The 25,955-nt window shown below is 41.2% G+C and overlaps 1 protein-coding gene across 1 annotated transcript; it reads left to right on the top strand.

The window, feature by feature from the left end:
• The first annotated feature begins 990 nt into the window (after positions 1-990).
• LOC106596905 (myosin heavy chain, fast skeletal muscle) lies at positions 991-25,955 on the top strand. The gene is made up of 41 exons (XM_014188155.2): positions 991-1,079; positions 1,558-1,604; positions 1,733-1,960; positions 2,311-2,454; positions 5,260-5,416; positions 5,621-5,648; positions 6,559-6,667; positions 6,794-6,886; positions 7,060-7,120; positions 7,686-7,784; positions 8,132-8,235; positions 8,636-8,774; positions 8,995-9,113; positions 9,275-9,424; positions 9,519-9,689; positions 9,915-10,218; positions 10,371-10,435; positions 10,529-10,616; positions 10,733-10,850; positions 10,994-11,117; positions 11,574-11,710; positions 15,169-15,424; positions 15,615-15,857; positions 16,209-16,385; positions 16,484-16,629; positions 16,804-16,894; positions 17,206-17,595; positions 17,717-17,843; positions 18,034-18,152; positions 18,288-18,484; positions 18,608-18,791; positions 18,925-19,090; positions 20,865-20,989; positions 21,315-21,623; positions 21,847-22,050; positions 22,157-22,282; positions 22,436-22,606; positions 22,893-22,997; positions 23,101-23,196; positions 25,393-25,524; positions 25,844-25,955. The coding sequence occupies exons 3-41, from the start codon at positions 1,745-1,747 to the stop codon at positions 25,862-25,864; spliced, it is 5,811 nt and encodes a 1,936-aa protein (XP_014043630.1). The 5' UTR covers positions 991-1,079; positions 1,558-1,604; positions 1,733-1,744; the 3' UTR covers positions 25,865-25,955.

The following is a 25,955-nucleotide window of genomic DNA, read 5'->3' as shown; positions in this document are numbered from 1 at the left end:
ATGAAATAGTGTACCGGTGTTATGGGCCATAGGAATTCTAACTCTAACCTTAAGTCGTTAGAATCCTACTGTTTTAAGCGCCTGCGGCATCTTCATAATGTAGATGAATAATTACACATTGGAGTTAACAGTGTTATAAGTTATATAAAAGCCTAAATGAGTCTGTTCTAGATTTTAAATATTTATTTAATATGGTTTCACCAGGGTCACAAATCAAACTAAGCAAAAGCGTGAGGTAACGGCCAACTCTGTCAGAAGCATGAGGTGAGAAGAGGTTAAAAAATGCCACTTGATATATATATAGTTGTTGATAAGGATTAATTCATTACTGATATTCAACTAAATAAGGTCAGATTATATTTTATATAAAGAATTATAATGGTTGTGGGGGCAACGTGGACTCACTCCATTACAGTATTTGAGGGGCATTTGGTAGTAGTATTGGAATCAATTTGATGAATAAAACCTTTGACATTGGCATAATTATTTGTTATAACATCTCTCATTTACGTAAATTCTGTGAAATGTAATATTATATTAAAGATAAGTATGTATTCTAACGTTTATGTATTAAGATTGGTTGGTTGAATTTACATGTCAATAAGGTGTTATGCCATTGGCCATACTTGCAGATAGTGGGAGATCGCATTTTTCTCAGTCTGAGATTTACATGGAAGCAGTAGGTCAAGTTCTAAACTAAATCATTGCATTTTATTTATGTAAATTACAGTGTGTTCATGTTTAGTATGTACAGCAGCTCTAGGTCAGCCACAGAGCTCTACTCTAGTAGCAAGTTAGATGGACATGTCCTTTGTAGACATTCCTGCAGTAGGCAACCTGATCCTCCTTAAGGTCTCAAAATAGTCTAGAACAATCAATGGTAAAAGAATAAGGAGTGTGGTGCTCCTCGAAGTGGGTGGGGCTAGAGAGACACAGACACTCGGAGGTCTCACATCCAATCCATTTCCTTTACCAGAGTGGTCCATAATTAACTTTTGCTTGGTTGGCACTTCCAACCAGATATAAGGAGGCTGAGGCCCCAGCATTCATAAGTCAGATAGATACCTTCTTCCTCTGTGGTAAGACTCTCTCCACTTCCTTAGTGTGTACATACAGTCTCATAAGGCAGTAGCTAACTGCATTGTTTGAATTCAGCATTTTTTTGTCTTTTGTAAGATTTTACAATATGCAATCAAGTGGCATTGATTTAAAATGTTTTAGTTTAAATGTGTTGTAAAGTGTAACTTTCATTGTAAAGTAACTTTCATTCACACTTTCATTCACAGTAAAATGTGGTATTTCTGCACTCTTTTTGTAAAATGAGGGGGTGGTCTAGAATGTAACTGGGTTTTTATGGCTATTTATTAGAATTCTTGAGAGAATGTAAAGTGAATTGCAACTAGGAAAATTAAAGCATATGGTTGCATCTGTAGTTGAATTGGACATGGCTGTAATGATGGAGTTGAATTATGCCATTCAAAATGTTTCTTGCCCTTCGCGGGCTAAATGATAAGGCTTTAGACTTGTGCTTATTCACAACAGCCTAATGTTTCACAGGGTCCTCCAAGACATACAAATACATCTGTAGGAGGGGGAAAAAGAAGGTGAGACATGGTTTGTCTTCACATAAAAAGTGACGAAAATATTCTGTGTGAGATACAGTACCGCTCACTCTGTTGACTGGGGAGGAAGCACCACAGAGTCAATCAATCATGTTTCATCTCTTTCCTAGTAAGCCGTCAACATGAGTACGGACGCGGAGATGCAAATCTACGGCAAGGCTGCCTTGTACCTTCGTAAACCCGAGAGGGAGAGGATTGAGGCACAAGCCGCACCCTTTGATTCAAAGAACGCCTGCTATGTGACAGACGTCAAGGAGCTGTACCTTAAGGGTTTGATCACTGGCAGGACAGAGGGAAAGTGTACTGTCAAAGTCACAAATCCTGACGGCACTACAATGGTAAGTCTTATCTGAAAAGTATTGAAATAAAAAAATTATCAAAAACATTACAAAAACCAATATGAAATCAGTAACAAAAAAAGATTAAGAATCATTTCCTTGTTCTTTTTTTAAAGCAGAAAATAACCCTCAAACAAAACACTTTTATTGATGCTATTTAAAATTGGCATGGAATTATTGATAATGACAAGTCAAGAATCACATGTATTTGTCAGTGGGTGATAACAAAGTAGTTGTATTAAATGTGGGTATGCATTTTTTTTTTACATTTAACTTGTATTTAATCAGCAAAAAGCATTGAGTAATGTCCAGCTTGATCCGTGTGTAATCTAGATTTCTGACTGTTTCAGGATAAAGAGTTCAAAGAAGCAGACATCTACCAGATGAACCCCCCTAAGTACGACAAGATTGAAGACATGGCCATGATGACCTACCTGAATGAAGCCTCTGTGTTGTATAACCTCAAAGAGCGTTATGCAGCATGGATGATCTATGTAAGAAACCTGCATAAACATACACACATACTGTAAATTAACATAAGAAATTCCCACATGCATGAACATGAGAAATACACACATACAGTAAATCAAATCAAATCAAATTTATTTTTATATAGCCCTTCGTACATCAGCTGATATTCTCAAAGTGCTGTACAGAAACCCAGCCTAAAACCCCAAACAGCAAGCAAAGCATGTGAAAGAAGCACGGTGGCTAGGAAAAACTCCCTAGGAAAAACTCCCTAGAAAGGCCAAAAACCTAGGAAGAAACCTAGAGAGGAACCAGGCTATGAGGGGTGGCCAGTCCTCTTCTGGCTGTGCAGGGTGGATATTAAAACAGAACATGGTCAAAATGTTAAAATGTTAAAATGTTCATAAATGACCAGCATGGTCAAATAATAATAATCATAGTAGTTGTCGAGGGTGCAACAAGCACGTCCGGTGAACAGGTCAGGGTTCCATAGCCGCAGGCAGAACAGTTGAAACTGGAGCAGCAGCACGGCCAGGTGGACTGGGGACAGCAAGGAGTCATCATACCAGGTAGTCCTGAGGCATGGTCCTAGGGCTCAGGTCCTCCGAGAGAAAGACAGAAAGAGAGAAAGAGAGAATTAGAGAGAGCATATTTAAATACACACAGGACACCGGATAGGACAAGAGAAATACTCCAGATGTAACAGACTGACCCTAGCCCCCCGACACATAAACTACTGCAGCATAAATACTGGAGGCTGAGACAGGAGGGATCAGAAGACACTGTGGCCCCATCCGATGATACCCCCGGACAGGGCCAAACAGGCAGGATATAACCCCACCCACTTTGCCAAAGCACAGCCCCCACACCACTAGAGGGATGTCTCCAACCACCAACTTACCGTCCTAAGACAAGGCCGAGTATAGCCCACAACGATCTCCGCCATGGCACAACCCAAGGGGGGGGGCGCCAACCCAGACAGGAAGACCACGTCAGTGACTCAACCCACTCAAGTGACGCACCCCTCCCATGGACGGCATGGAAGAACACCAGTAGGCCAGTGACTCAGCCTCTGTAAAAGGGTTAGAGGCAGAGAATCCCAGTGGAAAGAGGGGAACCGGCAAGGCAGAGACAGCAAGGGCGGTTCGTTGCTCCAGCCTTTCCGTTCACCTTCACACTCCTGGGCCAGACTATACTTAATCATAGGACCTACTGAAGAGATAAGTCTTCAGTAAAGACTTAAAGGTTGAGACTGAGTCTGCGTCTCTCACATTGGTAGGCAGACCATTCCATAAAAATGGAGCTCTATAGGAGAAAGCCCTACCTCCAGCCGTTTGCTTAGAAATTCTAGGGACAATTAGGAGGCCTGCGTCTTGTGACCGTAGCGTACGTGTAGGTATGTACGGCAGGACCAAATCGGAAAGATAGGTAGGAGCAAGCCCATGTAATGCTTTGTAGGTTAGCAGTAAAACCTTGAAATCAGCCCTTGCCTTAACAGGAAGCCAGTGTAGGGAGGCTAACACTGGAGTAATATGATCAAATTTTTTGGTTCTAGTCAGGATTCTAGCAGCCGTATTTAGCACTAACTGAAGTTTATTTAGTGCTTTATCCGGGTAGCCGGAAAGTAGAGCATTGCAGTAGTCCAGCCTAGAAGTAACAAAAGCATGGATTAATTTTTTCGCGTCATTTTTGGACAGAAAATTTCTGATTTTTGCAATGTTACGTAGATGGAAAAAAGCTGTCCTTGAAACAGTCTTGATATGTTCTTCAAAAGAGAGATCAGGGTCCAGAGTAACGCCTGAGGTCCTTCACAGTTTTATTTGAGACGACTGTACAACCATCCAGATTAATTGTCAGATTCAACAGAAGATCTCTTTGTTTCTTGGGACCTAGAACAAGCATCTCTGTTTTGTCCGAGTTTAAAAGTAGAAAGTTTGCAGCCATCCACTTCTTTATGTCTGAAACACAGGCTTCTAGCGAGGGCAATTTTGGGGCTTCACCATGTTTCATTGAAATGTACAGCTGTGTGTCGTCTGCATAGCAGTGAAATTTAACATTATGTTTTCGAATGACATCCCCAAGAGGTAAAATATATAGTGAAAACAATAGTGGTCCTAAAACGGAACCTTGAGGAACACCGAAATTTACAAATTTCAATTGATTTGTCAGAGGACAAACCATTCACAGAGACAAACTGATATCTTTCCGACAGATAAGATCTAAACCAGGCCAGAACTTGTCCATGTAGACCAATTTGGGTTTCCAATCTCTCCAAAAGAATGTGGTGATCGATGGTATCAAAAGCGGCACTAAGATCTAGGAGCACGAGGACAGATGCAGAGCCTCGGTCTGACGTCATTAAAAGGTCATTTACCACCTTCACAAGTGCAGTCTCAGTGCTATGATGGGGTCTAAAACCAGACTGAAGCGTTTCGTATACATTGTTTGTCTTCAGGAAGGCAGTCAGTTGCTGTGCAACAGCTTTTTCTAAAATTTTGGAGAGGAATGGAAGATTCGATATAGGCCGATAGTTTTTTATAATTTCTGGATCAAGATTCGGCTTTTTCAAGAGAGGCTTTATTACTGCCACTTTTAGTGAGCTTGGTACACATCCGGTGGATAGAGAGCCGTTTATTATGTTCAACATAGGAGGGCCAAGCACAGGAAGCAGCTCTTTCAGTAGTACTACACATAAATGAACAGTAGAAACCAAAACATACCATTACAGTAGACCCACATTAGTATACCATAGTACACCCACATCCTCACATAAATCCGGGTAAAAGTCAAACTGACATTGCTAATCGCCCAATTGGATCCCTTTCATCCAGACCTACTCTGGGCTCTTCTGTGCCACGGTGAACCCCTACAAGTGGCTCCCCGTGTACGACGAAGAGGTTGTCAACGCTTACAGAGGGAAGAAGAGGATGGAGGCTCCACCCCATATCTTCTCCGTCTCTGACAACGCCTTCCAGTTCATGATGATTGGTACGAGCTCTCATGGAGAAATGGATGGATGGATGGGATCTGCTGTCTTCTAGTCTAAGTTAGAACAGTTTGCTGGGAATCTCTCATTTCAGTATCCTTGAATGGAAAATATTCCAAAATGAAATTCATGATGATGCTTATGAATACAATGATGTACTCCTAATGTTGATTGATTATAATAAGCAACATGTTTTTTGTTTCCAGATAAGGAGAACCAGTCCGTCCTGATTACGTAAGTTGTTTTCTATCATTTCACTTGATTAAGTGTTTCTATTCTGACATGTTGTGTGACTTGGGTGTTATAAAAAATATTCTGAACAAAAATATAAATGCAACATGTAAAGTGTTGGTCTAATATTAAGAATGGGACCATATTGGCATATTAAGAAGCTGATTAAACAACAGCGCCGGGGACAATAAAAAATGTGCAGTTTTGTCACACAACAGTTTTGTCACATTGCCACAGATGTTTTGAGGGAATGTGCAATTGGCATTTTGACTACAGGAATGTCCAACAGAGCTGTTGCCAGATAATTTAATGTTCATTTCTCTACCATAAGTCTCCAACATCGTTTTAGAGAATTTGGCAGTATGTCCATCCGGTTTCACAAGCGCAGATCACGTGTAACCACGCCAGCCAACGCCAGTCCACATCCGGCTTCTTCACTAGCGGGATCTTCTGAGACCAGCCACAGCTGATGAAACTGAGGAGTATTTCTGTCTGTAAAAAAGTCATTTTGTGGGGAAAAACTCATTTTGATTGGCTTGGCCTGGCTCCCCAGTGGGTGGGCCTGCCTCCCAAGTGGGTGGGCCTATGCCCTCCAAGGCCCACCCATGGCTGCACCCCTGCCCAGTCATGTGAAATCCATAGATTAGAGTCTAATTCATCTATTTAAATTTACTGATTTCTTACATGAACTGTAACTCAGTAAAATCATTGAAATTGTTCCATGGTGCATTTATATTTTTGTTCAGTATACATTACATTATGAACGGTTTAGGTTGTGCGTTATAATGAGCCAATGAGTGGAAATATTTTGTTAATAATTGACTTTGCTTAGAAAACAGGTGAACAGTGTATTTGTCAATGCAGATTAGCAAAAACCAATCTGACACTTAAACCCATCTGTCATATAAACCAGTGGAGAATCCGGTGCAGGAAAGACTGTCAACACCAAGCGTGTCATCCAGTACTTTGCCACCATTGCAGTTTCTGGTGTCAAGAAGGAAGTAGACCCCACCAAAATGCAGGTTGGTTGTGCTTTTATAACATATTTCAGTTTGGTGTGCTTTGTAAACTTTGTTTATCAAGCGGTGAATACTGTTTTAAGAAAAGTGTTGGCTAGTTTCTGAGCAACTTGTATTTGTCTCAATCAGGGGTCTCTTGAGGATCAGATCATTGCAGCTAACCCTCTGCTGGAGTCTTACGGTAATGCCAAGACAGTGAGGAACGACAACTCGTCTCGCTTTGTAAGTATGAAGAATTGACTGTGGAAGTTACCTTGTATTGGGTGGGAAAATTTCAGTTCACTATAGTTGTATCATCAGCTGTCCAACAAACTGTAACATTTCAAGTGGTCCATCAAAGTAAAATGCTAGATTTATTTAGTTGACCTATTTCTATCCGCCATGCTCTACTACAGGGTAAATTCATCAGGATTCACTTCCAAGCAGGCAAACTGGCTAAAGCTGACATTGAGACCTGTAAGTTGGTTTTCCTTGTTTCTAAATGCTTTCCTTAAAGACATGCTGTGGAACTTTGAAGACTAGCAAGTATTTTTTCAACCTCCCGCTTTGGGCTAGATATGTCAATATGTAGTTCATACATGCACAATCTCTCTTACCTTAATTAGCCAGGAAATATTTTCTGGAAGTTGTGTGGTGCCATTTTCCCAAAATGTTCCCCCATGTGGGCCAGCCCCCTTAGTAATTCAAGTTTCAGCCAATGAGCTTCAGCCCTTCACCATTTGAGTGACAGCTAGCAAGTTGCACTCACAGCAGAGCAAAAGATGCAATGACTTGGTGCCTCATATCTGCACCTATGTGAGGTAGTACGTAATTGTCAGGGACCCCTTTTGACTCGTGAGCGCTACTTTCAGAACTACTGGCTATGAAGTATACAAAAGTACCGGAGAATCTTTTTAAATTCACATACAACATTTTGGGGAGATCATATTATCTGACATAATGTAATCTCTCTCTCTTTCTCTCTCCCTCTCTCTCTCTCTCCATATCTCTCTCTTTCTCACTCTCTCTCTTTCAAAATCAGACCTGCTGGAGAAGTCCAGAGTGGCCTTCCAGCTGCCTGCTGAGCGAGGCTACCATATCTTCTACCAGATGATGACCAACCACAAACCTGAGCTAGTTGGTAAGGCAAAGTACAGGTTTAGGTGAAATTATTCACACCTACCATCTGTGGAACTTATTAAAATGTTTCCTAGTCCACACTGGTAATATTATTACAATGAGTACATCCAAGGTAACAAGGCATCTAAACATGGGTCAGGTCTTTCAATGTCTTTCATGGGAAAGATCAAGTACTGCAATGTGATGCACTAGTCCAGGAGCCTCAGTCCCCCTCTTTTGATGCTATAGACTATATAGTGCATTTATCACTGAGTCCATCTATTGAGTAAAGGAGGGAGAGATACTGTAAAGGTAGGACAGCAGAATTCTCAGAGATTTAACTGACAAGCCATTCTCCGTTGTCCACAGAAATGACGCTCATCACCACCAACCCTTACGACTTCCCCATGATCAGCCAGGGTCAGATCAGTGTGGCCAGCATTGACGACAAGGTCGAGCTGGATGCCACCGATGTGAGTGATATAAAGTGTGAACCAAACTCTAGATATGGAATGGGTAGGACCACAATACACACTGAATGCACAGTCCAAATCCAACTTGATGGCAGCTGGGCACCTTCTGTTAGTTAGGCATTTGCTTCAAGCCACTCTTCATGCCTTCACACTTCACCTTGAGGCACATACCTGTAACACATCCACAAGATACTGCCTCTAAGTGCCCTGTGGAACTGTGTAAAACTCATGTTGTGTTGTCATATACTAGTGTGTTGGCCAAGACTAATCATGTGGAACAGAGAAGCCAGTTAATTCTAACCATCCCATTTGTTCTGGACTGAACACAGAATGGTAGTGTATTGTAACTGAGTAAACTACCGTTCAGTTCTTCACTGTTGTACTTCCTCTTTAATACCAGGATGCAATTACAATCCTGGGCTTCTCTAACGATGAGAAAATGGCCATCTACAAGCTGACAGGAGCTGTAATGCACCATGGCAACTTGAAATTCAAGCAGAAGCAGCGTGAGGAGCAGGCCGAACCAGACGGCACTGAGGGTGAGTCCCACTCATAGATATACAATATGGAAAGCATTAGTCCCTTTCCCAGTCGCAAGCACGTAAGACAGACAGGAAAGTCAGGCAGGAGATACAAACTCAAAACCCCAGAAATTATTTTAAATAATATACGTAGTTTAAAATCAAAAGAGTTGACCAAACTATATTGTCAGTGTGACATCAGAAACAAGCAATCTGTTGTTGATGGTTTTCTCTCCAGTGGCTGATAAAATCGGCTACCTGCTGGGCCTGAACTCAGCTGAGTTGCTGAAATGTCTGTGCTACCCCAGAGTGAAGGTCGGCAACGAGTACGTGACCAAGGGACAGACTGTGCCTCAGGTAATGCGGTTAAACACACAGCATCAAATCATTTTCTGACCACCTGAATTATTTTGGGGATAATTGCATTGCTTTTTAAAAATACTTATGCTGTTTATCCCAACCTTATCACTGGACATGGTCAATATCTCGTGTATTAATTTGAGGTATTATTATTGAAGGTTTATAATGCAGTCATGGCTTTGGCCAAGTCCATCTATGAGAGGATGTTCTTGTGGATGGTCCTCCGTATCAACGAGATGTTGGACACCAAGAATCCAAGGCAGTTCTATATCGGTGTGCTCGATATTGCCGGGTTTGAGATCTTTGATGTGAGTATGAGACCAGAGACAAGACAATTAGTTGTGATTGAGAAGGATTACAGCCTTGTATGATAAAATGATCCCTTTTGAAATTCATCACCAGTACAACAGCATGGAGCAGCTGTGCATCAACTTCACCAATGAGAAACTGCAACAGTTTTTCAACCACACCATGTTCGTCTTGGAACAAGAGGAGTACAAGAAGGAGGGAATCGTCTGGGCCTTCATTGACTTCGGCATGGACTTGGCTGCCTGCATTGAGCTTATTGAGAAGGTAAATTGTCTGTAAGGATTATAATGGGATGCAACAGCAAAACTCATAGGGAGCGCATTAAGAGATATTAGCATAATGGTACAATTTATCTGACTATTGAGATCTCAATATCTTTCCTATGATGTCCCCCTAAATGAATTTAATCCTAAAAAATTATGTTTAAGGGAATAAATGTGATCCTAAATGTAAATATCACTCATTTGATATACATCTCTTTTTGTAAAGCCATTGGGCATCTTCTCCATCCTTGAAGAGGAGTGCATGTTCCCCAAGGCTTCAGACACTACCTTCAAGAACAAGCTGAACGACCAGCATCTTGGCAAAACCAAGGCATATGAGAAACCCAAGCCTGCCAAAGGCAAGGCAGAAGCCCACTTCTCCCTGGTGCACTATGCCGGCGTTGTGGACTACAACATCACTGGCTGGCTGGAGAAGAACAAGGATCCCCTGAACGAATCAGTTCTTCTGATGTACGGGAAGTCCTCAGTCAAACTGATGGCTACCCTGTATCCTGCTGCCCCACCTGAGGGTAAGACTAGCATCATATCAATTGCACTTGTTACAACTCAGAAACACATTGTGTAAAATAACACCTATTGACTTTAAAAACAATCTCATTGGCAGTATTTGCATTTGATTATCTCATTTCTAATGATCTTTTACTTATCCACATTTGAACAGATACAACCAAGAAAGGAGGCAAGAAGAAGGGTGGTTCCATGCAGACTGTGTCCTCCCAGTTCAGGGTGAGCTATTGAAATGTCTATATTCAGTCCTTCAAAAGGTGCATTGATTATCATAAATGATTTCTGAGAACATGATTTGTAACCCTCTTACAGGAGAACTTACAAAAGCTGATGACCAACTTGAGGAGCACTCATCCTCACTTTGTACGCTGCCTGATCCCTAACGAGTCAAAGACTCCAGGTACAAGAAATATTGACTTGAATATGACATCTTATCTATACACTATGAGTAACCTTAACAAGCCCAATCCTTTAATCTGTTAATAAGTATTAAAGAGACTTGGTTTGTTTTTCCAGGTCTGATGGAGAACTTCCTGGTTATCCACCAGCTCAGGTGTAATGGTGTTCTGGAGGGGATCAGGATCTGCAGAAAGGGCTTCCCCAGCAGAATCATCTATGCTGACTTCAAGCAGAGGTACACTCACGCAAACACAAATGCACACACAACCACAGAAAGATCTGTTCCAAGGTCATTCCCAGCATCAGAATGTTTACTTTTTATGTAATATAACCGACCTATTACAACTTGACATATGTTAAAAATGTCTCCTCATTCAGGTACAAAGTACTGAATGCCAGTGTCATCCCTGAGGGCCAGTTCATGGACAACAAGAAGGCTTCTGAGAAGCTGCTTGGGTCAATTGATATAAATCATGACGATTACAAGTTTGGACACACCAAGGTCAGTCAAATACCTCCAGCAAAAGCTGACAACAAAAAAAACTTCAATGATAATTTAAACCCCTAGAGTCATTTGAAGCACCCGTGTGTCAATGTCAGCAAAAACAAACAAAAACATCTCACCAGTTGGTTATCCATCCTTTTTTTCTTTCTTCAAAAGATGGAAAAACATTGTACTATTTTAAATTCATACAAGTATAGAAACTCAACGCATTATCATGTGCATTGTGTTAGAGTGGTATGGCTTCAGTTATCTGTATCTGTGTACATTATTCATCTACAACTCTGCAATAACTTACAACTTTTAAACAAGCTATCTCATGGTTTGTTTGTAAAAATTGCAATGTTTATGTTGGTCAAATGAATCTAGAGGTGTTGTTCCCCTGTTTTGATCCAACCCTTTCTATCTGTCACCATCTGACTGTGGTTCCAATGGCCATGTTTACTTGTGTCTCAGGTGTTCTTCAAAGCCGGTCTGCTGGGGGTCTTGGAGGAGATGAGAGATGAGAAGCTGGCTGTTCTGATCGGCATGGTCCAGGCTCTCAGCCGTGGATACCTCATGAGAAAAGAGTTCACCAAGATGATGGAGAGGAGGTGAGGAAGAGTAGACATCTTGGCAAAGCTTTCTGTGGACCTGCTGTATGTAATGTATTATAATCACATACTGTATATACTGTGAGTTGATCAGAATGAGAAAGTAGGTCTTATAATGCTCTATTAGTGCTGCAGTTTGGGATTCGGCAAAGCTGTTCAGTTGTCATTTGTATTGGTGATATTTACCCATTCATTATTTTGTATTTTGTGGGGGGGGGGGGGGGTAGATCAGCTTTGATATTGCAGATAGATTGTGGCTTCCATCAGTGTAATTGTCTACATCATTCCCAATCCCCCATATATAATATAATATATATTTATATATATTTAGCTTCTTTATTATTTTCCCCTAACCCTAACCCTAGCATCCCTCCCCTCATTGGATTTATGTTAGCCATACATTTTTCAACTGTGGTGTGATTTTTATCATAGTCCTGAACCTTTCTCTTCTCATAGTTTCTACACATTGTAAATTAGAGATAAGAGTATTATTATATTATTGATCGATTGACTATGACTTTTCAAATCTCCCAGCAGTGCTATTTGCAGAGTTAGCTCCAAGTAAATGTTGCATTTTTTCAGCCATTCCTGAACCTGCGACCAAAAACAATGCTCTAATGCTTTAATATTTAATAATTTCAGCCCTCTGAATTCATATTTATTATATAAATAGGCCCGTTTAATTTTGTCTGGCTTGTCTTTCCAAATGCAATTGAACATTTTTTGCTCATAATTTAAAAAAACAAGTTGTTAGGTGTAGGCATAGCCATAAATTGGGATATGACTAAAGAGTTAATCAGGGTGATTTTTCCACAAAAAAAGAGGTGTTGTCCTTTCCATGGTAGCAAAATAGTATCTAATTTCTATTCAAATGTGTTGTAGTGAGAGAATTTCTTTCTTACAGGATATAAATACCTAGTATGTCCACTTCAATGTCTGACCTTTTTATTGATAAACTACTCGTTAATGTAAAATCTTTATTTTTTTGGAGATATAATACCACCTCCCCAATTTGATTATAATCCATAGAGGTTAGAAAATGTATGTAGATCCTCATCCAAATTGTTGTATTAAAAGAAAACACGAATCATCAGCGTACAATGACAGCTTTTTAGCCCTGGATTTTTGCTTGATCTGATTTTAATAGCTAATATTTTCATGGCCATAATAAATATGCCGATTATGGACAACCTTGTTTTACTCCTCTTGACAATTTAATACTTTCTGAGAAGTGAAGCTCATGAAGCTGGTTGAGAGCATATACTGTTGTAGCGGTTTGAGAAAGCATTCCAAAATTTGGCAAGAATGGGGAGATTTGATTAAATAATGTCTAGTCCTAGCTGATGGAGCTCGGATACACCCCTATCCCCCAAAACACACACACACACACACACACACACACACACACAGGTCCCCTGCTGTGACCATTTAACCAAGCACCTCGATGCAGTCAGACCATTAGATTATTTTGTCCCGCCAAGGCCATAATAATATGCCCCCTCTCTGATTGTCTGAGTGTGATCCCTTCCCCATGGGTTACTGCTGCTAGTGTTGCCAGCACTGCCACTACCTAGGTGGGGGTCTCCACCGGAATTCCCACCGGCTAGGTACGAGGTCGTCAAGGTTGTCATTAGCAGCTTTGAGAAATTCCTTGTATATTATGCTCACCATTCGGGGGCTTTGGCTTTGTTGGACCAACACTGCCAGGCAGGCTCAGACTCCTGTTGGGGCAGTGCTGCTTTTGTCTGTCTCTGACCAAGTTTATCTTTCTGTCTCAGCTATGGGTAGGTTACTTGCAGTAGGCCTATAACACGGATAAGGACTTCTCCTTAGTGTGTGGGTTGCTCAGCTGGGTGTCTAGGATATAGGGTTGGGGACTGTTTAGTCGTGATAGGACAATAAATAAATAAAATGATTTACTCATTAATTCTTAAAGAATATAAAATGTCTCATGAACTAAGCTGTAAGTCCTTGTATCCCTGAATGTAGCTTTAAAGGTCCAATGCAGTCGTTTTTGTCTCAATATCAAATAATTTATGGGTAAAAATTAAGGACCTTACGAAGATTATTTTTTAAACTTTTTTAACCTCTGTAGGGTAGGTGGGATGCTAGCGTCCCACCTGGCCAACATCCGGTGAAATTGCAGAGCGTGAAATTCAAAAATACTAAATTCAAATATTTAACATTCTTGAAAACATATGTGTTAAACATCAAACTAAAGCTTAACTTCTTCTTAATCTAGCCGCTGTGCCAGATTTCAAAAAAGCTTTACGGTGAAAGCAAACCATGTGATTATCTGAGGACAGCGCCCAGCATACAAACACATGAAAATCATATTTCAACCAGGCAGGTGCGCCACAAAAGTCAGAAATAGCGATGTAATTAATGCCTTATCTTTGAAGATCTTCTTCTGTTGGCACTCCAAAATGTCCCAGAAACATCACAAATGGTCCTTTTGTTCGATAATATCCTTCTTTATGTCCCAAAAATGTCAATTTATTTGGCGCGTTTGATTCAGAAATACACCGGTTTCAACTCGCCCAACATGCCTATAAAGTATCTAATAAGTTACCAGTAAACTTGGTCCAAACATTTCAAACAACATTCCTAATCCAACCTCAGGTACCCTAAAATGTAAATAATCGATAAAATTTAAGACGGAATAAACTGTTTCTAATACCGGATAAAAACAATGTGAAGTGCGCTACAGTTCACGCACACCAAAACAGTAGAGTCCACCTGGAGCGACACTTACAATGAATAGCGCTACTTTTCATTTCTCAAAAGATAAACATTGCACAATTTCTAAAGACTGTTGACATCTAGTGGAAGCCATAGGAACTGCAACTTGGTTCCTAATAATAAGGGAGTCCCATAGACACCCATTTTCCCTGGATGGTTTGTCCTCGGGGTTTCGCCTGACAAATCAGTTCTGTTATACTCACAGATATTATTTTAACAGTTTTAGAAACTTTAGAGTGTTTTCTATATCCTAGCTTCTGGGCCTAAGTAACAGGCAGTTTACTTTGGGCAAGCTTTTCATCCGGATGTCAAATGCTGCCCCCTACCCCAGAGAGGTTAATTGAAAACAAACAAAAATAGCTTCTTAGCAAAGAGAAATTTCTCAAGCATGAGAAATTTCTCAAGCAAGAATTTATCTATGACTGTCTGGGAGTGGTCTTAGAGGGGAGGTGAAAATTGAAAACTATATTTTATTGGCAGAGGGGTTTGGAAAGCTCTTTCTTATTGGTCTATTAACTAGTTTACATCCCACCAATTTTTGGCAATCTTTTCAAACAAAGCTTACACTTAAAAAGGCATTATCATAATCTTCACAATTTCACAGTATTATTCCAAACTCATAGTGTGGAAATATATATAAAACACAGGACAATCATGCTTTTGACTGCACTGGGCCTTGTCACTCACCATGCCACTCTATCCTTTCTGTTGACCAGAGATGCCATCTTCACCATCCAGTACAACATCCGTTCATTCATGAATGTGAAAACCTGGCCATGGATGAAGGTGTACTTCAAGATCAAGCCCCTGCTGAAGAGCGCTGAAACTGAGAAGGAGCTGGCTAACATGAAGGAGAACTTCGACAAGATGAAAACAGACCTGGCCAAGGCTCTGGCCAAGAAGAAGGAGTTGGAGGAGAAGATGGTGTCCATTCTGCAAGAGAAGAACGACCTAGCACTCCAAGTTGCATCTGTGAGTGAGAAATGATCCTCATACAGTCATATTTTCATACGCATGAATACACAAACGAACACCATTTTTTTATTGCCCATGTTAAATACATATTTCATGAATGTTGATTTGCTCTGACCTCTGACTAAAGCAAATCTATATTTTGATAAATAACGTGAGTCCGCAAATTTTTCTCCTGTTCTGAAATCAGGAATCAGAAAATCTGAACGATTCTGAGGAAAGGTGTGAGGGGCTCATCAAGAGCAAGATCCAGCTGGAGGCCAAACTCAAAGAGACGGCTGAGAGGCTGGAGGACGAGGAGGAGATGAATGCTGAGTTGACTGCCAAGAAGAGGAAGCTGGAGGATGAGTGCTCTGAGCTGAAGAAGGACATTGATGACCTGGAGCTCACCCTGGCCAAAGTGGAGAAGGAGAAGCACGCCACTGAAAACAAGGTCTCGTGTCTTACCAAAGACAGTCTAACCAAACAATAACCCAAACCATATTCAACTCAAAACATAACTCAACAGAAATGGAATTCCAGATGTATTGTGTGTGGCGGAAAAATTAAGGCACAAAATTGTGGAATAGTGGTACCCCCACATTCATTGCATGTTCTGCTCCTACTTGTTTATGACTTCCATTCAGTACGCTGGCATGGAGTACACTGCCACCTAGTGTGAATCTATAGAACAGTACTTGTTGACACATCTCAAATCTGAATTAAATTAATGCAATACATATGAAACTAAATCACCCCTTTATATGAAGTGACAAAAGGCTAATTATGTGGTGGCCGTTTTCAGGTTAAAAACCTGACAGAGGAGATGGCGTCTTTGGATGAGAGTGTTGCCAAGCTGACCAAGGAGAAGAAAGCCCTCCAAGAGGCCCACCAGCAGACACTGGATGACCTGCAGGCAGAGGAGGACAAAGTCAACACTCTGACCAAGGCCAAGACCAAGCTGGAACAACAAGTGGACGATGTGAGTGGAGTTACACATTTTGGCCATGATAGTATGTAAGATGTTATTATCTTCTGTTGTTTAGATTTGAACAATACACGTGTGTTTTTATCTTGTAGCTTGAGGGTTCTCTAGAGCAAGAGAAGAAGCTCCGTATGGACCTTGAGAGAGCAAAGAGAAAGCTGGAGGGAGATCTGAAACTGGCCCAGGAATCCTTAATGGACCTGGAGAATGACAAGCAGCAGTCTGATGAGAAAATCAAGAAGTAAACAAAAACAAATTACTACAGTTTTACCTGCAATATTGAGCAAATGAATGGTTGTTCTTGTCTAATTCTTGTCATTATGAATTAACATTTGCACGTGATTCGTACAATACTCTCTCCTTAAACTATTGAACCCAAAACGTCTTTGAAAATTGACATGTTTGTGTTTCTTAGGAAGGAGTTTGAGACATCCCAGCTCCTCAGTAAAATTGAGGATGAGCAGTCTCTGGGAGCTCAGCTGCATAAGAAGATCAAGGAACTCCAGGTACAGTACAGGACCTAAGCCCCAGCACAGGAAAGGACACACCTGAAATATTTCCCCCCAAAATATTCTGGTAGCACACATTTTTCCTGGTGGATTGAAGGTTGCAAGACGGTGCTTCTTACCATTGTAGTTTTGGGTTCCCGCACTATCTACTTAATATATTAGTGTAACTGGCTTTGTATGAACACATTTTAATTTAACATTTAAGAAAAATATACAGACTCTTACTATTTTGTTTATTATTTATTTGGTTCAGTTGTTTCAACTGTATTTTAGTGCTCATCCCTCCCTGCTCCTGCCCCCTGTTCTAGGCCCGTATTGAGGAGCTAGAGGAGGAAATTGAGGCTGAGCGTGCTGCCAGGGCTAAGGTTGAGAAGCAGAGGGCCGATCTCTCCAGGGAACTTGAGGAGATCAGCGAGAGGCTGGAGGAGGCCGGAGGCGCCACTTCTGCTCAGATTGAGATGAACAAGAAGCGTGAGGCTGAGTTCCAGAAGCTGCGTCGTGATCTTGAAGAGTCCACCCTGCAGCATGAGTCCACAGCCGCCGCTCTGCGCAAGAAGCAGGCCGACAGTGTGGCTGAGCTCGGGGAGCAGATCGACAACCTGCAGCGCGTCAAGCAGAAGCTGGAGAAGGAGAAGAGTGAGTACAAGATGGAGATTGATGACCTCTCCAGCAACATGGAGTCCATCGCCAAGGCTAAGGTGAGTAGTGATCTTTTGATCAAGCAGTGATGAGGAGGTTCAACTACATTACCATTCAAGTGAACTGAAGTTGACAGGAGTCTCATATATAAAGTAATGATGGAACATGTTTCACTAACAGGGCAATCTGGAGAAGATGTGCCGTACTCTTGAGGACCAGCTGAGCGAGATCAAGACTAAGAACGAGGAGAATGTTCGCCAGATCAACGACATCGGTGGACAGAGGGCCAGACTCCTGACAGAAAATGGTACCATCATCAACAATGAACAACAAACCAATTATTTCTTCAATAAAACACAATATTATGTATTGGGGGCTGTATCCACATAGTATAGTCCACAGTTTCACACCTAACATTGCCCTACGATACCTTAAAATCAATTTTCAATCTTAGAGAACAGAGACTCAATTAATAAGATGTCCCTCTGTCCCTGCAGGTGAGTTTGGCCGCCAGCTGGAGGAGAAGGAAGCCCTGGTGTCTCAGCTGACCAGAGGCAAACAGGCCTTCACCCAGCAGGTTGAGGAGCTGAAGAGGCAGATTGAGGAGGAGGTCAAGGTAAGGGACTCAAAACGGACTACAGAGTTTAGATCTTCATATAGACAATGACTACGCCACCCTCTGAGACTTTTACTGTAATTTGTTTAACTATCTCTCTTATCTCTCTTTGTCTTTCACTTTTCTCTCTCACAGGCTAAAAATGCACTGGCCCACAGTGTCCAGTCTGCTCGCCATGACTGTGACCTCCTGAGGGAGCAGTTTGAAGAGGAGCAGGAAGCCAAGGCAGAGCTGCAACGCGGCATGTCTAAGGCAAACAGTGAGGTGGCTCAGTGGAGGACTAAGTATGAAACTGATGCCATCCAGCGCACAGAAGAGCTGGAGGAGGCCAAGTGAGTTGCACGGAACAGCAAAACTCAAATATACTGTGTGGATGGTGAGGGCGGTAAGGGGCTCTAAGAAATTATTATTTCACTAAGTATTTTGACATTTGTACACACTCTGTCGTCCAACAGGAAGAAACTGGCCCAGCGTCTGCAAGAGGCTGAGGAGACCATTGAGGCAACCAACTCCAAGTGCGCCTCCCTGGAGAAGACCAAGCAGAGGCTGCTGGGAGAGGTGGAGGATCTCATGATTGACGTTGAGAGAGCCAACGCAATGGCCGCCAACCTCGACAAGAAGCAGAGGAACTTTGACAAGGTGAAAATTAATAATTCTCACCCTCTGGCGATATTTTCTGTCTGCTATATGATCAAATGAAGCATAATTGTAGCATAATTCTGATTCAAAACTCTTCATCAAGACCTAATGAAAATCTCATTGATTTCCCTAGGTTCTGGCAGAGTGGAAGCAGAAGTATGAGGAGGGCCAGGCTGAGCTGGAAGGAGCTCAGAAGGAGGTTCGTTCTATGAGCACTGAACTCTTCAAGATGAAGAACTCCTACGAGGAGGCTCTGGATCATCTGGAGACTCTGAAGAGAGAGAACAAGAACCTGCAACGTGAGCATTTGACAGCATTTCTATGTTTGACTAGTGTTTTGAAAATGGAGGGAACTGTGATCATCAACACCATTGTAAAACAGTATTATACTTACTTTATTATTTGGACTTGAACAATCCAAAGATTTATGCCAACTACTTTAATGATTTTTTCGTTAGCAAGATTAGCAAACTTAGACATAACATGTCAGCAACAAATGCTGACTACACATCCATGTATATCTGACCAAATTATGAAAGACATGCACTGTAATTTTTAATTCCGTAAAGTTAGTGTGGAAGAGGTGATGTTTTTTTTGTTCTATATCAACAATGACAAACCACCGGGGTCTGACAATATGGATGGAAAATTACTGAGGATAATAGTGGACAATATTGCCACTCCTATTTGCCACATATTCAATTTAAGCCTACTAAAAAGAGTTTGCCCTCAGGCCTGGAGGGAAGCAAAAGTCATTCACTACCTAAGAATAGTAAAGCCCCCTTAACTGGCTCAAATAGTCAGCCAATCAGCCTGTTACCAACCCTTAGTAAACTTTTTGAAAAAATTGTTTCTGACCAGATACAATGCTATTTTATTGTAAACAAATTGACAACAAATTTTCAGCATGCTTATAGAGAAGGACATTCAACAAGCACAGCACTTACATTTTACATTTTACATTTAAGTCATTTAGCAGACGCTCTTATCCAGAGCGACTTACAAATGACTGATGATTGGCTGAGAGAAATTGATGAAAGAAACATTGTGGGGATTGTTTTGTTAGACTTCAGTGCAGCTTTTGACATTGTCGATCATTGCTGCTGGCAAAACTTGTGTTATGGCTTTATACCCCCTGCTATATTGTGGATAAAGTGGTACCTGTCTAACAGAACACAGAGGCTGTTCTTTAATGGAAGCCTCTCCAACATAATCCAGGTAGAATTAGGAATTCCCCAAGGCAGCTGTCCAGGCCCATTACTTTTTTCAATATTTACTAACGACATGCCACTGGCTTTGAGTAAAGCTACTGTGTCTATGTTTGTGGAAACTCAAACTATACACATCAGCTACTACAGTAACTGCTGGCCCTTGTACACAGAGAGCTAATATTAATAATATGCATGCCAATCTCTCCTGGCTCAAAGTGGAGGAGAGATTAACTTCATCACTGTTTGTATTTATGAGAGGTATTGACATGAATACACCAAGGGGTCTGTTTGAACTACTGACACACAGCTTGGACACCCATGTATACCCCACAAGACGTCTCTTCACAGTCCCCAAGTCCAGAACAGACTATGGAAGGCGCACAGTACTAAATAGAGCTATGACTACATGGAACTCTATTCCACATCAAGTAACCAATGCAGCAGTAAAATTTGATTTAAAAAAACAGACTAAAAAAACACCTTATGGAACAGCAGGGACCGTGAAGCAACACAAAAATAGGCACAGACACATGCATACACACACACACACACACACGAGAGCATATGCACTATACAGTCATGTACACATGTTGTATAGTAGATATGTGGTAGAGGTGGAGAGGTGGAGGTGGTAGAGGTGGAGTAGGGGCCAGAGGGCACACAGTCTGTGAATGTATTTTTATGTTTTTAAAACTATGTAAACTGCATTCATTTTGCTGAAGACGTGGCAGTTAGATTTGCAAGACCATATGATATTCTGATTAATTAATATATTATTATGATTCAATGTCAACTTCAGTGTATTGGCGGTATCCACTGAAAATCTCACAAGTCTAAACTGCTCCTGTGTTTCTGTGTGCAGAGGAGATATCTGACCTGACTGAGCAGATCGGAGAAACTAGCAAGAGCATCCATGAGCTGGAGAAGGCCAAGAAGACCGTGGAGACAGAGAAGTCTGAGATCCAGACCGCTCTGGAGGAGGCTGAGGTACAAACTACAGCTGATTGATGGGAAAAGCAGTGTTAATTTGATCATTGGGATCAGTAGCATCAGCTACTCTTCCTGGGTTCCACAAAAAAACACAAAACACAACAAATAACAAAACACTGATAGACAAGGATAGTCACACAAATGTAAAAGACGATATACATAAAATACAACTAAAGTGGTTATGTGGTACACTAGCCAATGCCAGCTACAGTCCCACGATCCCTGTATTGGTGTTTATTGTAGTCATATATATTTAATTCCTTGTGTTATACACATCCAAATGTATTGAGCACAATTCACCTGACTGCTTCTCTTTGTCCAGGGAACACTGGAGCACGAGGAATCCAAGATTCTGCGTGTGCAGCTGGAGCTGAACCAGATCAAGGGTGAGGTGGACAGGAAGCTGGCTGAGAAGGACGAGGAGATGGAGCAAATCAAGAGGAACAGCCAGAGGATGATGGACTCCATGCAGAGCACCCTGGACTCTGAGATCAGGAGCAGGAATGATGCCCTGAGGGTGAAGAAGAAGATGGAGGGAGACCTGAACGAGATGGAGGTCCAGCTGAGCCACTCCAACAGGCAGGCCGCTGAGGCCCAGAAACAGCTGAGGAATGTCCAGGGACAGCTCAAGGTAAAGGGACTGGGATATCAGGCCAAAAAATCTGAAGGTTAGGGAGAGATTTGTTTGTGAATCTGTAGAAAATAATAGCTCAGAGGAATTTGAATAGTGTTTACTAATATGCTGTAGACAGGTAAGGATATTGGGAAATTTTTACCAAGGACCATTTATATCAATGACCCAATCACCTCTACTTCCACAAATCCTAATGAACCTATGTCATTGTGAACCCCAGGATGCCCTATTGCACCTTGATGATGCTGTCCGCGCCGCAGATGATATGAAGGAGCAGGCAGCCATGGTGGAGCGCAGGAACGGTCTGATGGCGGCTGAAATTGAGGAGCTGAGAGTTGCTCTGGAGCAGGCGGAGAGAGGCCGCAAAGTGGCTGAGACTGAGCTGGTAGACGCCAGCGAGCGTGTTGGACTGCTGCACTCCCAGGTATGTGTCAAAAGCCATTTCTAATTAAACTCAACGAATTTGACCATTTCTGCCTTGTCACTTGAAAGTTCTCTTGAGATCAAGAAAATGGTTTTGTCTCCTCCAGAACACCAGCCTTCTGAACTCCAAGAAGAAGCTGGAGTCTGACCTGGTGCAGGTGCAGGGAGAGGTCGAAGACATCGTCCAGGAGGCCAGGAATGCAGAGGAGAAGGCCAAGAAGGCCATTACTGACGTGAGTCGTTATGATCTAATCAATTACATTCACTTAATTTGTATCAATGGGCCAATGGTTGTGTAGCTGAGCTGGTTTACCACAACAAAGTCCTCAGAAAGACGTTATGATTGGTGCCAATTGATGTATAATTTAAACAAACTACCATTCCAGGCGGCCATGATGGCCGAGGAGCTGAAGAAGGAGCAGGACACCAGCTCTCACCTGGAGAGGATGAAGAAGAACCTGGAGGTCACAGTCAAGGACCTGCAGCACCGTCTGGATGAGGCTGAGAATCTGGCCATGAAGGGAGGCAAGAAGCAGCTCCAGAAACTGGAGTCCAGGGTGAGTTAACAGCAGGGTGGATTAGGGTGGATTGAAAGATTGATTGCTGGAAATGTATTTAATCATACAAATACACAGGATCATTGTGTAATGACTTTCTCTCAATAATCCACATAGATAATGAAAATGTGTTATCATTACAGATCCCTTCAATTAAAATTGTAAAAGTACATAGGAACAAACAACATTTGTGCCTCCTTGACTGAGTAGAATAATATTCCTCTATTTTACAAAGATTTGTTACGTCTGATTTCATCACCTCAACAAATGCCTTTCTTCCACAAAGGTGCGTGAGCTTGAGAATGAGGTGGAGGCTGAGCAGAGAAGAGGTGCAGACGCGATCAAAGCAGTCCGCAAGTATGAGCGCAGAGTCAAGGAGCTCACCTACCAGGTAACAGAAAGTCAGAAAGTGCCTTCTTCCCAAACTTGACACTAACATGGACAGGTGTTTGTATAAAACTATTGGCCATTGATTATTTGATCTTGTCCCACAGACTGAGGAGGATAAGAAGAACGTTGGCAGACTTCAGGACCTGGTAGATAAGCTGCAGATGAAAGTCAAGGCCTACAAGAGGCAGGCTGAGGAAGCGGTGAGTCACATACTTTGTCAAATACTTTGAAAGCATACATTCAAAAACATATTATTTACATAGTAGACATTAAAAGTTGAAGTAAGTTTTACTACTGCGCATCAGTCAACAATGACTCAGTTGATAGTGCAAGTTACTGCTGAAGAAATGATGCACATCACTGAGCGCCTCCTATGTCTATGTGTCACCAACTTAAAGGAGAGGGGGTTGAATATTAATTGGCTGTACTGGAGACTGGTCTAGTGGTAGTACTGTACTGGGGACTGGTTTAGTGGTAGTACGACCACCCCTGAATCACACACTGTGCCTCTCATAAGTATTCACTCCCTTTTGAATTTATTTTCACTGTTAGAAAGTGGGATTGAAATGAATTTAATTGTGATGTTTTTGTCATTGTTCTACACAAGATTCTCCACAATGTCACAGTGGCTAGAAAATTGGATACAAGTAGTATATCATAAACTGCAGTTGAGGAACAATGTGAAAGTAATTATGATTTGAAAAGTGATAAACTTGTAACCCAACTATTGAGAAAATGGCCCTTGAATGTTTTGGTACACATACAGGAGAGCTCTTTGTCTACACCCGTTCAGCATCGTTCACACCCTCTGAACCCTACCCATCTCTTTAAGGATTCACATATAGTAGTAAACAACCAAATATTTCAAGACTAAACGTGGTGAAAGTAGTAGCAGAAAGTAGTAGTGAAAATACATTTTAACTAGTCGGCCTATATCCTAATCTGACTTTGGTGCAGGTCATGTTGTTCTTCACATTACTGTCTCTGATAAACACACACTATATCAAATAAAATCAGAGTGTATGTGTCACATGCACAGGTTACATAAGGTGTAAATGGTAACAGTGAAATGGTTACTTGCATATTTGCGTAGAAAGTGTCCAGATAAAATATATTTTATAATTATTTTATAATTATTAGATGATGCTTACCCAGACGCACTTGTGGAAATTGACAGTCATGTGAAAGAAATGCTATAACCACCCTCCAGCCACGTTTAGCTAAGTGGATGGGTCAGTATTGTCTAGACATGTACACATGTTCATGAAATACCATAGATGGACGTAATCACCCCCAGGCACACATGATTCATTTGATGGGTCATGTAATCCTCTGGCGAAGTGAAGTCTTTTGTTTAGACATGTAGGTTGCTAGCTAGCTAGTTAGCTAGCTAAACAATGAACCATAATCCCAACCCATACTACTATCAATACAAACTGATTGTTATAGCTAGCCACCGTGCATGAAGTGCTGTAGTATGAATCTGCAGGTAGCTAAAGATAACCAACTAGGTTCAGGACAGCAATGTTGTTGATAGCAGTAGCAACACTTTTGCTGTTCTCCATGGCTAATGTTATATCTTTCAAAAAAGCCACAGTAGCAAGCATTATCTACACATAATGAGCAGCTCATGTTATAGACAGAAGCACGCTACATGGCAGACCAATCAGAACTCATCTCTCGGCATGTCCAACCCATCCATTATCTCAGCCAATCATGGCTAGCGTGAATGTTCCTGTCTTTTTCCGTTGCTAAACCAACTAGGTTCGTAATTTAACAATTTATTTGTATTTACAGATGGCATATAGAAGTTTGCTATTAAAGTACATGAACGTTCACATGTTCCAGAAGGCATTTCTGACAATAAACACGTTTAGATTTTTTTTTTTAATTGCACAATCCAGGTGTGCAATGCTCTTAGAAAACTTACCAAAAAAGATTCACAGCTGTAATCGCTGCCAAAGATGTTTATAACATGTATTGACTCAGGGGGGTGAATACTAATTAGTCCAGATATATTAGTGTTTTATTTTTCATAAATTAATTTTTTAAATGTTCCACATTGACATTCCAGAGTATTTTGTGTAGAACATTGAAAAAAGGAATTTAAATCCATTTTCATCGGAATTTGTAACACAATAAAATGTGAAGAAATCCAAGGGGGTGTGAATACTTATGATAGACAATGAATACCCCTGGAGGCAGTGGTTTGATCCCCCATTTCACCACTCTTTCTATCTGCTGGATCATCTATCTCCCTATATACATTGCTATCCTAAATCTGTCAACAAAAAAAACTTTGAAATGCCTTAAGAAATAAACTATATTGATTTGCTACCTGAAGCTTCAAACTTTGAATGCTGATTTTACACTCTCCCTCTCTTTTCCTCGCCCAGGAGGAACAAGCCAACAGCCACATGTCTAAGTTCAGGAAGGTTCAGCATGAGCTGGAGGAGGCTGAGGAGCGTGCTGACATCGCTGAGTCTCAAGTCAACAAGCTCAGAGCCAAGGCCCGTGACACTGGAAAGGTACAGAGCTGCTACTAAACCTACACCTGACTCATGTTCAGATATGGCCACATCAACACCACCTATGATTCAGTCCTCACAGAGGTCAATAGCAAACTTTTACATTCACTAAAATATATTTAAGGTCTCTAATAAGCACATTTCAGGTAGGGTAAAAATAGATTAATTCAAACTAAGTTGGTACTTCAAAATTGAAAATCAAAGCTTAGCACTGAGCCTTTAATGCTTGATCCATTACATTATTTCTAACTGTACATATATTCATATATTTTGCATGTTCATTATTAATACTCTTCCATTATTTTCTTTCTTCTTACAGGGCAAAGAAGTTGCTGAATAAACAAGACCAAAGTCTTACATCATTTTCCTGTGTTGCATAAAATATGATTTTCATGGTGAAAATGAGCTTCGATTAAAATCCTGTAAGCCGA

The sequence above is a fragment of the Salmo salar genome, chromosome ssa03 (assembly GCF_905237065.1).
Source record: "Salmo salar chromosome ssa03, Ssal_v3.1, whole genome shotgun sequence".
Classification (NCBI taxonomy): Eukaryota; Metazoa; Chordata; class Actinopteri; order Salmoniformes; family Salmonidae; genus Salmo; species Salmo salar.
This window is presented reverse-complemented; position numbering and strand designations above follow the sequence as displayed.

What these genes read in the sequence shown, in the direction of transcription:
- LOC106596905 (XM_014188155.2), top strand. Translation starts at nt 1,745, where the DNA reads ATGAGTACGGACGCGGAGATGCAAATCTACGGCAAGGCTGCCTTGTAC. An exon ending in ATGCAGCATGGATGATCTAT is followed by an intron (nt 2,455 to 5,259) that starts GTAAGAAACCTG and finishes CCTTTCATCCAG; the next exon opens with ACCTACTCTGGGCTCTTCTG. An exon ending in CCACAAACCTGAGCTAGTTG is followed by an intron (nt 7,785 to 8,131) that starts GTAAGGCAAAGT and finishes CGTTGTCCACAG; the next exon opens with AAATGACGCTCATCACCACC.